Source organism: Pelmatolapia mariae, linkage group LG16_19, assembly GCF_036321145.2.
Source record: "Pelmatolapia mariae isolate MD_Pm_ZW linkage group LG16_19, Pm_UMD_F_2, whole genome shotgun sequence".
Taxonomy (NCBI): Eukaryota; Metazoa; Chordata; class Actinopteri; order Cichliformes; family Cichlidae; genus Pelmatolapia; species Pelmatolapia mariae.
In genome coordinates, this window is record NC_086241.1 from 37,842,501 (window position 1) to 37,857,609 (window position 15,109).

The window sequence follows — 15,109 nt, forward strand, 5'->3', positions numbered from 1 at the left end:
AATAATATTACCACAGCACGTCAGTGTCTGACCAAATGTAAACCATGCTGGAAACCTTGATGGTTCAAATCTATGACAGTTTGGTAACAGAAAGAAGAAAAAAAGTGTAGACTATCATTTCAGTACACATGAACACTGCCTCACAGCTGTCAGACCACAGAGCTGTATAAGGCTGACGTTCTCAAACAGGGCCTTGTACTATGTGACCCTTTGTTTGAGACCAACATCCAAGCTCTTCTTCTTCATCTGCCGAGCTGTTCTTATCCAAACTGTAGGACATCAGGAAATGCTGATCTGACAAGAACCCTGAACCATGGCCAAGGTGTTGTGTTGGGAGGAAATGAAATTCATTTACAAACTAATGAAGGATTAGAAAACCTAAGTCTACTAAATCACACGCAGTGAAAACAGTTTTTATTACCTAATTACAGGGTTCAGGGTATCCATTCTTCTCTTAAATCCAGCTTTGACAGATGTCAGATGGTGACATGCAGAGCATCATGTGACCCAGCTGAATGTCAGTCTGCATGAATAAGTATCCCTGGGCAAGATACTGAAACCTGAGCTGCTCTCTGGGGTGGCTGTAGCTCAGGAGGTAGAGAAGGAAGGTTGGTAGTTTGATTCCTGGCCAATGTTCCCTCAAAGCTGCGCGCGCGCGCAATTGTGCACTGCTGGCACGGTCTCTGCGCACAAAAAATCTGCGTTGCGCACAAAAAAAATCTAACCTGAATTGAAATTAAAGTAAATACGTTAACAATTCAGTTTGCAGTGTTAGTCAGTAAGTGACTGGCTGCTCCCGTATGTGATTAGAACGATGCCACCTTATCCCATAGTCCAGCCAATGATGCGATTCACATTCATATATACGCAGCTAATCAACGTGGTTGACAGGCTATGACAGCGTCCTTATGTGCCGACACCGGTGTTTTAGCTAGCAAAGCGGCGTGGCTGATGTGGAGTGAAGCCACGTTAATGACAACGTGTACAACCATTGGAGATGTGAGCAGGACAGACGGAACAACTGATGGAAAAAGTGTAGACTTTATACCAGTTTTTAAATTGTGTTGATAGGCCACGTAAAACCAGTTATGATAAAAATATCTGCAATGTTTGGTTTTCTTCCTGAATACTATCGTTGTTTATATTTACTGCGGGAAGAAACGGTAAAAACGGCGTTTTATAAGGAAAACGCTCAAAAGCACTCTCCACCTGTGAGCAAAAACAACACCAAAAAACCCCAGCCTTTCCTATTGGTGGAAAAAAATGTACCATGTGGACCAATCAAAAAATGATATGGCAACATGGCATTTAGTTGTTTAGGAAGGAGGAAGTTTTAGGAGTGACGGCGGTGTTTTGAGATGTGAGAGATTTGCACGTTTAGCGCAAATCTTGTGTAGTTAGTGTGTAGTGTAGTCAATAGTTTTGTTGTGTGTGTCAGAACAATGAGGCGACTGCTGAATGTTACAGGTGTTACAGGAGTGATACATCTCCCGTTGTCAGGCCTGCAGGTATTAGGCTGTTGCTCTCCTTTATCTCATAGTGGACAGAAATTATTTTTTGGAGTGGCACAAATAATTTGTGTGGCATCAGATTTAATGCAGAACAGCTGATTGTTCTGTAAATAGTTTGAAATGTTTATTTAAAAAACGCCTTGGCTGCATTTTTAGGTAAACAGCTGCAAAAAACTTTGTTGTTTGCATAACTTTTTTGAAGAAGTAACTATATAATTAATTGCCCAACATTGGTCATTATATACTGTATTTTGCAGACAGAGAGTTACAGGACTCTCTCCCAGACCACAGACTCATACTCATAATACAAGTCAGAGCTTTATAGAAAAAAGAAGAAAGTTGTGTTTTCAAAATTTTTCCTTCCAATAGTGTTAACATACTACACAGGTCATGAACAAGATTTTTAAAATTTTTATTGTAAGTGGGCTAAAGCAGTTAATTAAAAGTAGTCTAACATAAATGTAAATGCTGTAATTTGATTATTTTAATAAACCATGTAACTTGGATGGATTGGATGCTGGCGTGACCACAGTGCACACGTCTGCTGTTGCTCACAGTGGTCCAAGGTAGTGATGTGCGGATCGATCCTGAAATATCGATTCCTCCGATACCAATCATTTATGTTCTAGAATCGATTCTCACATTAAAATATCGATATTTTAGTAATTTAGAGTAAATTTGTAGTTTATCATTAACAGGAACACAGTGGAAAGAAACTATAACATTCGGATTGTCTACATTCAAAGGAACTACTTCCTCTTCCGCCTTTCATAGTCATGTGTGACATACGGCTGTATAAATGTCTCGCAGCCCCTTGGCGTGCGCACCTACAACAATGGCTGAGCGTAATTGTGCGGACGTATTTTACCTCCACAAACAGCTGAGACGTGGTTTGCGATACATGTGGCAAAAAGTGCTCCAAGAGTGAGGTGTTGTGGCCATACTAGGGAGACATTCAAAAGGGCTGTTTGGGGGGGGGGGTAAAATACATTTTACAGGGTTTATTTATCGGATAAAATACGTTAAATGTCACCGTTATTATTGGCCGGCCCGGAAACAGCGGGGGTTTTCAAATTCAGAGGCTGCTTCCACCTGAGGACCCGGCCTTCGCGGTCTAAAGAAAGCCGGGTAGTACGTCACAGGCTCCCTCGGTGGAGTGAAACTCTGCTGTCTGCTCCTTGCTATCTAAAATATAACCGGGCACTGACGAAAACTCTTCTGTTTAATCATTTTCTGGTTGACGTTTATTCAGCTGTGTGAAAACCCCGGAGGAACCCTCCCAAGGGATTAATAAAGTTAAATTTAATTTAATCTAATCTAATAACTTTAATCTCAGCCAAACCGATTTACTCACGAACAAATAAAACACTGAAAAAGCCAAACAATAACATTTTTAAGTTATCTAAGTGACTTATATATCATGTTTAACCCGAGTAGCGAAAGACCGCAGGGGTTTGAAAATGATGTGTTGGTCGGCTCAGATATTTGAAGTTTACACAGCTACATTCTCACCTGAAAATATGTAAAAGTTTTTTTGCGACCCAGAAAGAGAAATAAGAGTAATATTAAAACTAAGTCGCTGCCGCCATTGTTGGAAACTGGAATTGGCTGGGCCGCGCTATGAATTCTGCGATATAGTTTTTCAGTTTTGTTGTCCGGGTGGAAAATCGGGAGAAATTCGGGAGAATGGTGGCTCCGGGAGATTTTCGGAAGGGGCACTGAAATTCGGTATTCTCCCGGAAAAATCGGGAGGGTTGGCATGTATGGTTGTGGCAACGTCACTAACCTTGTCAAACACCTCAGAGTAAATCAGATCACAGAATATGACGAGCGTATGTTGAGACAAACTGAAGAGGAGGAGAGGGACAGGTGCTGCCAGGGCGAGACAGACATCTCTCACGGAGTCCTTTAGTGCTGCAGGCAGGCAAGGCGTTCAAATAGCGCACAACTTCAGATTTTTTATTTCTATATGATGAACTCTGCATTATTAAGTGATAAGAACAAGTAATCTGATGTCCTGTAATCATTATGACGCTATAATTTGAGATAAAATAAATAAAATAAGTTTTTGTACAAAGTATCGGTATCGGATCAGTATCGTCGATACCACCCTGAATATTACTTGGTATCGGATCGGAAAGGAAATAAGTGGTATCACACATCACTAGTCCAAGGGACCGCTCAGGGAGTTTGTGTGTTCGCTCAGACACATGAAAAATTAGAGGGAACATTGTTCCTGGCTGTTCTATCCGGTCGTTAAGTGATGACGTGACGAATCCCACTTCCGGGCCTAAAGTAGTCTGCGTTTAATATGGCTTTTGTGTTGTTTAATGTTTTATATTTTCTTCTATTTAATCTCAAAAAGCTCCTAAAAACAGTCAGTGATCACTGTTGACCTCCCTCGGCTTTTATTACCGCTAATCATTTATTTAAGCTCAGTTTTTAAAACCTTACGATGTAACTACAGCACAGCCCATGCAGCAGTATATGAATGACTAACCTCGTATTGTGGATGGATTATCTCAGTTGTTCTCCTGGCTGAAGTTTGGTCCGTTTACAGCATCCTGCCATGCGATTACATTTGTTCCTGACCACTGAGAACCCTCACGTTAACTTTTATCGAGTGGAAAAAAAGTTAGCTTGTTTATATTATGCTAACATAGCTGTGTCGCTAGCGGTCACGTAGCACATCATTATATACCAGCTAGCCAAACTTCAGTAACCCTACAAACGCTGCTGTTTAGTTCACTGCTGTTTAGTTTTCTGTCTTCATTTATGTTGGAAGTGATAGCAGAGCTGTACGTTTTAATTTGTTTCCAAAACCCCGCAGTCAGGACATGCTATATTGTATTTAGATGGAAGCTAGCGAGCTAACTTCCTGCTAACTTCTAACTCCGTTAAATGTCATAAATTCCATTTTCATGGATGCCTGGATGTTAAACTCAATTGTTACACCTGGTAGAGCAGAACGCTGATCATTTTATTAAAGATGAAAGACTTTAGACAGTTTTTCAACTCTCAGTAATGCCACAGTGATCATTTGATATATGGACCTGCAGCGGAGTTTAGGCCCAGACACGGCTAGTGACATCAGACTTAACGACCGGATTGTCCAGCCTACATGCATAAGTGTCCTTGGGCAAGATAAGCAAGTTGCTCTCTGATGTGTTCATGTGTGCATGTTAGATACAAAGCATTTAGGTGGAGGAAAAAGGGCTTGTGTGAATGAGGCATGTTGTACAAAGTGCAGTTACCATCATGGTTGTGTTTGTGGCACAGAGATAAAATCATGATGTGGATGTGGCAGGATGTTCACTGACAGTCAAAATTCCTCATCACGCAGCAGACTAGGTCATGTTTACTGTGTTTGTGCATCAGCGTCTCCTGCTGTGAGCCAGGTTGTTTCTCTGTTTGTCAGCCTGATTTTACTCCACTCGTGTTTTTGTGTTTTACTTTGACTCCTGTCTGCACTTCCCACCAGGATTTCTGTAACACTTCAACTGTTTGCACTTTTAGCTGAAGTGTTAACTTTTCAGCTAAAAGTCTTGTTATCTTAAGTCATTCAACACAGATATAAATTATTATTTAACATTTGAGGCATTTAACCTGCCCTGTGAAGCCCTCCTCTGCGGTTTGTCAGAGAGCGGCCTTCTCATATCAGCTCATGCTTCCTGACATCACTTTACAGGCTGTTTCATCAGTGGCTTAAAATAGAAAAAGAGAGAAGGCCAGAGTCGAAACAATATTAATGATTAAATACAGTATGTTGGTGTACAGACAAACAGGAAGTGAAAAGAGATGAGTGAAAAAAATGCTCATTGGGTGATGGAAAGCCCACCAGCAGTTATGCTGGAATAAGGGTCAGGCTAAGGGTCACCTGTTCCAGCTCTAACTATAAGCTTATAGATAAGGAGGAAAAGACATGTGAGCAGCATTTGTTGCCTGCCTTTATTCTGAGGGTTTAGGTTGCGGTGTGGGGGGCAGGGAACCCTAACCTTTAGTATATATCAGGGCAGCAGGGGGTAAACGCCTAATAAGCCACGTTAATGAATATGACTGCTTTCTAACCTACAGCCACTTCACAGCTAATGTCACGGTGAACTTTGTATAATCTCGCCAAACTCTAATAGATGAGTCCCTGAAGCCCGTTACTCAGCAGCCATCTTCAAAAGCACGAGGCCACTTTTAGGGCGTTTCATTGAAGCATTATCTCAATCCTGTTTCACTGAACCACAGGACATGAAAGTTTCTCTCTTTTCTTTGCCTACACATTATACTTCTGACGCTATCACTGCTGTTGCAAATTCTCCTGTAAATTTCAATTCAGAATCCTTTGAGTGCTGAACTGAAACGCACTCAGCCTCTCTGCTCAGGAGATAAACGTGACGATACAAAGCTGACGGGCACCAGTGCAACATGTTTATAACTGTAAGGTCATCAACATTGAATTTATTGTCAAAGGCATTTCTCAATATGAAATAAGCAGACAACACATAATGAAAAGCCCAGTTAAAGAGTAATGTAACAAGAGTTGGAGGTTACATGTTAGCTTTAAATTTCAAGTTTATCAAATTTCATTGTTTTATATTTACATTTGTGGTTTTATTGTGAAGCACTTTTTGATTTTTATCTGTGAAAAGTGCTTTATAAATACATTTGATTTACTTACGTACTTACTATCAGAGCAGTCCTTTGAAAATCCTCTCTCCTGTTCCTGTCCTTTTCTTACATCTTTCTCTGACAGTAAACTTATCAAACATGAACATTTATTTTCCCCTGAGAAATACAGCAAGTCTGCCTTCTGCTTGCAGACTGTAATCAGAAAGAGTCTGTGTCTGTGCTGATAGCTGTGGATCTGTTTCTAATGCTGCATTTATAATCACGTATCTTCTATAGTTAGACACTGAAACACCACGGCCAACTTCATGGTCATCTGAAGCATGAATGTGTGGCAGGGATGAGAAGGAAAAGTCCTGTATGACTTAACTGTCTCCATGGCTGCAGCGCATGAAAAATGAACCCACCAAGAGCTACATCTCAGACTCTACAGGCCTCAGTCAGCATGTTAAATGTTAAAGTTCATGACAGTAAAATTCAAAACCCCTTAGCAAGTACAGTTTGCTTGGAAGGCTTCTTTGTTTCTCTAAGAAGAAGATGGCAGCACTGCTTTGGTTTGCCAAGCTGCATCTGAACAAACCATGAGACTTCTGTAATGTCCTGTGGAAATGGAGAAGTTTGGCCATAATGTACATCACCATATCTGGCAAAAACCAAACACAGCATGTCCCTACAACATCAGGTATGGTGGTGCACGGCTAGTGGTGGTGCCACCTGGCACCCAGCAGGCATCGAGTTGATTGCTTGGTTTTTTTTTTCTGTTTACTCTGTTTTCTTTGTATTTCAGGGTTTTACCTTCAATATAAAGCACATGTAAAGTTTTGCTGAATTTAGATCATGCAGCAGGACAATGATCATACAGCAAATCTACTAAAGAATACCTGGAAAAAAGAGGTTTGTTACAGACCTCAACCCAACTTGAAACACTGTAGCAAGCCTTAAGAGAGCTGTGCATAAATGTGAACCTCAGTGATCTGAAGCAATGTTGCAAACAGCTGTGGGTGTAAATTCTTCCACAAAGATTTGAGAGCCAGTGTTTGTATACCTGCTCTTGTTTGGGGATTGAACGATAGAAAACGAGACAGCCTACCGCTGTATGTGATGATGCGCTCAGTGGAGTCTCCTTCCCCGTAGCGGGTGATGGGTGTCAGGCGGACCAGGTAGGATTCAGGTTTGATGAGCTCAGTTAAGTTGTAGGTCAAGAGCTCCCCCTTCTGGATGGTTCCCTCCATGGGAATCTCCTGCTCCCACCAGCGAGACTGACCCATCTGAGACAAACAAAATGCGGGATTTTCCAACTCATCCAAATAACACATTTATTTCGATTAACTCGACAGATCAGCCTAAACTCAGCACAGCATGCCAAATGTTCATTTGTTTTTTTTAATTGGCAACAACAACAGGAATATGCTGCGTGTTAACCTGAAGCAGCTACTGTGGCTAACTTTACCGTAACACGTGACTATATGTCGACAAGCAGCAGCTGTGTAGAAACTCTAAGCTGAGGGAGAATGAGAAATTGTGGAAGCGTTATTGCCATATTTATTTCCATGATGCACTAGAGCAACTGTAACTGAGCACATATTCCACTAAGGCCAGTTTCCTATTATCCAATTTAAATCGCATTATGCAGATCTTCACCACAATGCAATGAGATCTTCTTTTGCTCATGTCAGGTTCCCCTTAATCTATCCCTATCTAGTGCATGACCAACACCTCATTGTTGCAGGATGTTAAAGATACAGGAGCTACAATGTTGCAAAAGAACAAAACAGGTGCTGCAGAAATGTAACATGTATCAGAAGGTAATTTCTGTACTTCAGTCTGCTTTAGTATAATACGATTATGAACATGGACTCTTTAATGGCTCATAATACAGGTAACTGATCTTTCACTATATGGTGCCTCCCACACCACCATTGTGCCTCATTATGTGCAGTCAGTACAGTACAACGAATAAATTATGTTGTTCATCAGACCAAAATGTTGTGTCGTTTAAAAAAAACTTTTTTTTTTTAAATTCTGAATTCTGCTTTGGTGTGATTTTCTGTATGGGAATACTTTGAGCTCCCTTTAGAAGGCTTGAGGCACAAGTGTTTAAACTGTTGTGTCTTGATTTATTTCTGTGTCATGTCTCAATTTCCTTCCCCCCAAATTAAACATTTTGATATTTCTTCCCCGACTTTGTTTGCCTCCTCATAACTTTTTTCTCCCCATCAGCACTTCCTCCTTTTCTCTGTTTCTCAGCAGCACAGAGCTCTGTAGAATGAAAAGACGAGCCAGTTGCCATGGGAACACATCTTCCTCCTGCTCCTTATTTTATGATGCCAGGCTGCTTCTGCAGGGACCTCAGGTAGAGTTTCAGGAATTTGTGCTGCAGGAACATTTTCCACACGTGTGTGTGTGTGAGTGTGTGTGTGTATACAAATATACACACACACACACACACACACACACACACACACACATATATATATATATGCTCAGCCTTCCAGCTGCCATCTGCAGCAGTCCTCCAACCACTGTGCTGCACAGTGATGCAAATGCTGAAGCAATTTCCATAAGGTTATTTAAGTGCTTTGTGAAATGATGAGAGTAGGGACAGTGAATTTGATAATGGAATAAATATTTCGTCATTTTCAAATTGGATGAACATTTGATAGCTTTAGATAAAAACTGCAGTTTCTCTGTTATTGTGGGCCAAAAAACAGCAGGTGGGAAACACTAACACTTTTCATCAAGCACACCAGTCATGTGATCAGGGCCTACTGGCTGTGTATTATATGAAGCTGAAAAGGAAGGGAGGCAGATCCCAGAAGGTTGATTCTTTTCATCTGGACGTTTGCATCTGGACGCAGGTTTCCAACCTTATAAACAGTACATTTGCATAATGACTGAAACCAGCCCACTGACTAACAATGTCATGAACACTGATCAACAACCATGAGTACCATTCACAGAGAGTTGGGGAATGGCTGCAATCACAGCATTGTAAGATGGTGACAGATGTACCCTTAGGCCCCCTCCTCGATTCAGAGATGGTCTTTCCCTTTTCACGTAAATGGCCTCCTTGACTCCGCCCTCAAACCAGCGTTCCTCCCTGTCCAGGATGTGTACATCCTCATCATTGAAAGAGTGTCCACTGGCCTGTAGGTGTAAATAGACTGCAGAGTCCTGGCCTGATGAGGTGGCTCTTCTGTGTTGTGCCATCCGCTTCGCCAGAGGTTGTTTGGTTTCCCCGATGTATAAATCCTGGCAATCCTCCTGGCACTTAACAGCGTACACTATGTTACTCTGTTTGTGTCGGGGGACCCGATCCTTGGGGTGGACCAGTTTTTGGCGCAGTGTGTTTTGGGGTTTAAAAGCCACAGAGACCCGGTCTTTAGAAAAAATCTGTCTCAGCTGTTCCGATGCTCCTGACACATATGGGATCACTACTAACTTCTGATACATCAGGACATACGGGAGACAGAGCTCTTGCAACAGAGACCCCCTTGAGTGGGGAGTCAGGTAGGCCATTTACATGAAAAGGGCCATAGTCATTGTTGAGTCAGTGGTGCTGGTGTCAGTCATCATACAGATGTACTGTTTATGTCACGGTCGGGCAGTTCTCTGCCCGTTGTGTTTGTTTGTATGTTGTCTGATCCCTGATTTTCCCCTCCTCTGTGTTTGTTTACATCCGCTCTCCCGGATGTTTTGTACACGGAGCGACCTCTGCAAGCGGAAGTGTTCCAGCGTGGGAGGCAGCCACACCTGCAGCTCATCAAGCCAGTGTCAGCTGTGCTGATGACCTTCTTCGTGACCGTCCTATTTAGCAGTGCGGCTCAGCTCCGGTCAACACTGGATTGTTGAGTTAACCCTGGTTAGTACGGCCGTGTTTCTCAGTGTTGCTAAACCTCACCAGTGTGGATACCTTTGCCCACATGTGTGTGTTTCTTTGTGTCGCCAGGGATCGGGAGCGGAGCGTTTACTCACTCGGACGGAGTCACGGTTTGGGAGCACGGGGAAAGGAGTGTTGGAGCCACAGTCACTACACTCACACTGTGTGGGATTCAGGGGAATCGCCACGGGAGCCACAGTGCTGGAGATCTGTATATATTTCTGGAACGGTGTTTCTCTGTTAATAAATTCACCGCCCTGAGTGTTTATAAGGTTGGAAATCTGCAGTCAGCTGAGACTGAAGACGTCACTTAGACGAGTGATGAAACGTTTCTCCCACTGAAAACATCCAGAATCAACTTTCAGGGAAAATATTCCCAGAATTTTGAAACCTTCTAAAAACATTAAAAACTGAATGAATGTCCTTTTAATATTTGTTAATCCCTACAGATCACCTGCAATTACAACAATTATGCAACCATTGATTTTTAGCAGAGCTTCACTGCAGGTGAAGCCCGACAGAGGCTTTAACAGAGAGGCTGAGTCCTCTATGTGTCAGAGAAAGGAGGAGGCTTACTGCCAGCTACTCTCTCTGTCTCTCCCACACTCACATTATGAGGTTCGTCACCGTGAGCTTTACCTCCATGTGACTCTGCAGGGTAAAAATCAACTATAGAGAAAACACTGAATGCCCCATAAGATCTAAAACTCTGTTACAGGCCCCCACGAGGATAGAAGAACAGAGAAGCAGAGGCATGTTTCAGTTTGGTTTTCCCCATGATTTAAACACACTGCTGCAAACTGCATGGCACTTTGTGATGTTCTTAATACACCGAGAACACCAAGAGAACACATGCAGGAACAACTAGGTATAGAAACAACATTTTTAGTTGACATCTATCAGTTAACATGACTATCAGTCCATCCATCCATTTTTTTTATTTTATTTTATTTTATTTTTTTATTGAACTTTTAATTGCAAAGCAGGAAAACAGCAGTCACCAGCATATACATACACAGGACAAAGATGCATCTACATGTATAGCAGGACGTGGGAGGTAGAAAGAAAAACCCAACAGCAATAATAACAAACAATGAAAAAAGGTTAACAATCGTCCCTTTGTTGCCAGGCTAAATCCCGTAAGCCCGATTTTAACCTCTGAGCAGAAGGAGTGTCCAGATGGGCCAAAAAAGGGTCCCATGTGCGATAGAAAAGGAAAGGTTTGTCCTTAAGTGCTGTGGAGAAGGCTTCCATTGCTACAGTACATATCACAGACTGTAGCCACTGGTTGACAGATGGAGCCTTATCAGAAATCCACAGTACCATAATGCACTTTCGAGCGTAGTGTAGCAGTATGTGAAGGAGATCTTTGCTGCGAAAGCCGGCAGATAGCTCATCATCTAGTCCTAACAAGCAAGTCCTTGGACCCAAATGAAGTCGGCAATTAAATATAGTACATAGCTTATCTATGAGTGATCTCCAAAACTGTAGAATAACAGGACAGCTCCACAGACAATGAAAAAAGGAACCAACAGCAGACTGACATTTGTTACAGAGATTAGGCAAAGCTGGAAACATTATGTGCCTCTTCTCAGGTGTAATATAAAGCCTATTTATAAGTTTAAACTGCCTTTCCCAAATAGAATTAGATGCCAAGGCTTTAAAAGGACGACAACACAACTCATCCCAAGCTTCAGCATCTATAGCGCCTACGTCTGATTCCCATTGGCCCTTGATTTTGTTAGAGTTATCCATTCTAAGATCAGAGAGAATGTTATAAATCTTTTTAGTGATACATTTTAGTTGGGTAGTTTTTACCATGAGTGATTCTACAGGAGAAAGACCAAACCCTCCATTAAAATCCTTCAATTTAGAAGTAATATAGTGCTTTACCTGAAAGTACTTCAGAAAATCCTTATTGGTCAGACCAAACTTGCTTTTCAGTTGATTAAAAGTAAGAAGAGAGTTCTCATGAACAAGATCACCCACTGTATTAATCCCTTTTTGAGACCAGTCCGCAAAACCAGCCCGAAGACCAGGTAAGAGGTCAGGGTTTTCATGAATAGGAGTAAGGAGGGAAAAACAATTATAATATCCTTCCAGGCGCCTGACTTTGCGCCAAATAGTGAGCATATTCTTTAACACCATATTATCTTGTGTTAGAACTGTGGCTTTACCTGAGGAAATATATAGCAGGTTCCGCAACAGAATGCCCTTTAAAGAAATGGACTCAGCGCTGAGGTAAATGGAATCCGGATCGTCCATAAACCATTCTGTAAGAAATTTAAACTGTGCAGCCCAGAGATATTGTGGGAAGGAGGGAGCGGCAAGACTGCCTTTCTGAACAGGCAAACACAGAAAACTGTATCTCAATCTAGGTCTTTTCTTACGCCATATAAAAGAGATAATTGAACCATTTAATTTTGACAAAATTTTTTTGGACAGAGCAAGTGGTAACATCTGGAATAAATACAAGAGGCGAGGGAGGATATTCATCTTGACCAGAGGGAGGCTGCACCACCTATCCAAATCGCAATTGATGGCCTAAATTAAAGGGGTGTAGTTCAGACTATACAGTTCTTTTAGATTTGGTGAAATCTTCACTCCTAAATAAGTGAAACCGGAGGGAGACCAATGAAAAGGCTGAGAAATGTTTGGATCAACCTCATTTAGAACAGAGAGGGGCATAGCCTCACTTTTAGAAAAATTGATCTTGTAGCCCGAGAAGGAGCCGTATTGGGAGATTAACGAAACTAATCTAGGAATTGAGTGAGCAGGAGAATTTAGAAAAATTAAAACGTCATCTGCATAAAGTGAAATCTTATGTTGAGAATTGTTCAAACAGAGTCCTTCAATAGCAGCATCCTTCCTAATGGCTGTGGCAAGGGGTTCCATAGCTAGGGCGAATAACAAAGGGCTCAGCGGACAGCCCTGCCGACTGCCACGTTCGATACTGAAATTGCCCGACCTATAACCATTGGTAATCACTGCCGAAAGAGGGGAAGTATAAAGGATCTGGATCCATTTAACAAAGTTGTCACCTAAACCAAATTCTTGAAGTGTGAAAAGAAGAAACGGCCATTCCAGACGGTCAAAGGCCTTTTCAGCATCAAGTGAGATGACTAGAGCCTCAGGGTTAAACAAAGATGAGTGCTGAATAATGTTAAGTAGGCGCCTCACGCTATGTGTGGAATACCACCCCCGTATAAAACCAGTTTGATCATTCTTAACGATCGAAGGTAGTATTGGCTCAAGACGTATAGCTAGGACCTTAGCCAGTATCTTCAAATCAAGATTTAAAACAGATATAGGCCTATAGGAAGCGCATTCATCAGGAGGTTTCCCCTTCTTCAAAATTAGCGAAATATTAGCCTCCATTAAGGAGAGGGGGAGAGTGCCTGCCTCAAAAGAGGACAGAAGCATCTTATATACTGAATTTCTTAAAAAATTCCCCCGTGAACCCGTCCGGACCCGGGGCTTTGTTATTTGGAAGCATCTGAATAACTTTGTATAGCGCTTTACTAGTCCCTAAGGACCCCAAAGCGCTTTACACATCCAGTCATCCACCCATTCACACACACATTCACACACTGGTGATGGCAAGCTACATTGTAGCCACAGCCACCCTGGGGCGCACTGACAGAGGCGAGGCTGCCGGACACTGGCGCCACCGGGCCCTCTGACCACCACCAGTAGGCAACGGGTGAAGTGTGTTGTCTTGTCTAGTATATCACCATATTTATTTATTTTTGGTAAAATGGTAAATTGGTTCGTATACAGTGCTTTTCTATTTTACTGGCGCACTCAAGGTGCTTAATATTTGACTTGTATCAAACACATAAGACAGTATATGAAGATGATTCCTGACACCACGACATCTGACATTGTAGAAGTTAATGTTGTTATTCCAGAGTGGGCTGTGCTGTAGATAAAACTTTGGGAATGGGAACAATGTACATTAATCTAGAACAATAACACAAAGGCAGACACGAGTTTGTGGGGTTATATTTTTCTTACTTCTCATGACAACTTAAAGTTCCTAATTTAAGCATGTTTTTCTTTGCAAGCTATAATTTCACACTGGTTGTTTTCCTTTAATCACAAAGCTGCTTCGAAGCACAGCTATTAGAATAGTTAGTAGACAAAATCGGTTTTAAAGGGATTCTGTCTACTAACTATGCTAACACCGCTCGTATGTATGGCTAGTTTCAGAGGAGATTTAAAAAGCTGCGGTGCGGTCAGTTCATTTCAGAATCAAATGCAAAAAACAGGCAAAAGGCTTTTTTAGTATTAGTAAATTAGTGTCCGATTGAAACATTCTCCTCCCACCTCACATGTAATCTTGTCACCGTGCTCTTTGTAAAGACTGGTGGAAGTCAGCAAATCAGTCCTCAGTGGTTACAATAGACTTTTTTTCAATTAAATATTTGTATAATTAAACACTGATTTCTAACTTCATAACTCACTTAGAATTTACAGTTATGGATTATAAGCAAGTCTCATAATCCATAACTGTAAAGTCTAACGTCCATATAAATGGATTTTAGACATTTCAAAGACCCTTATAAACTCTGGAAAACCTCCCCTGAGTTCAGACAAACAAAATGCAAATGAAGACATTTGTGGGGACGACTGATTTCTTCATTCAAATAACAAACCTCAGACGTGCTACACTGACCTGCCTTATACCGAGTCTGTAGGCCAGGATTCGATCCACAGCGTTCGGCTCCATCTGAGTCCACTGCAGTTTGAAGCCATAGACTCGCGGCCTGTTCTGCCACAGAGCGCTGTAGGTGTCGTAGTAAAACTCTGGAGGGTAGGCTTTTCCTGAGGAGACAGTTGGGTCAGATGTCACACAGAGCTGGAAACAGGTCCAGGATATCTTTTTCACACATGAATATAAAACAATGTTGTCACCATGTTTTTCAGTGTGTGACAGTTGGTGTTACGATGGGTCATTTTTATATCTTTGGAAACTGAACTGTGAGGCTGCAGATTACTCACTATTGTGTATTTGTGTGGTGATGCCTGGCATGGTGAAACTACCAACCAAAACAAGGCTGTTTGCCAATTTAGCACAACTATTGCTTTCCTCAGCAAC

The 15,109-nt window shown here is 41.8% G+C and overlaps 1 protein-coding gene across 2 annotated transcripts in view; it reads right to left on the reverse strand.

Annotated features, from left to right (window-relative positions):
* The window catches only part of LOC134644162 (MAM domain-containing glycosylphosphatidylinositol anchor protein 2-like), a 186,642-nt gene that overhangs the window by 40,303 nt on the left and 131,230 nt on the right, over window positions 1-15,109 (reverse strand). For both annotated transcript variants that reach the window (XM_063496913.1, XM_063496912.1), the window contains exons 10-11: window positions 14,687-14,835; window positions 7,219-7,396 (exon numbers count right to left, since the gene is read on the reverse strand). In XM_063496913.1, coding sequence (XP_063352983.1) covers window positions 7,219-7,396; window positions 14,687-14,835 — 327 coding nt within the window. The remainder of the gene's footprint in view (window positions 1-7,218; window positions 7,397-14,686; window positions 14,836-15,109) is intronic.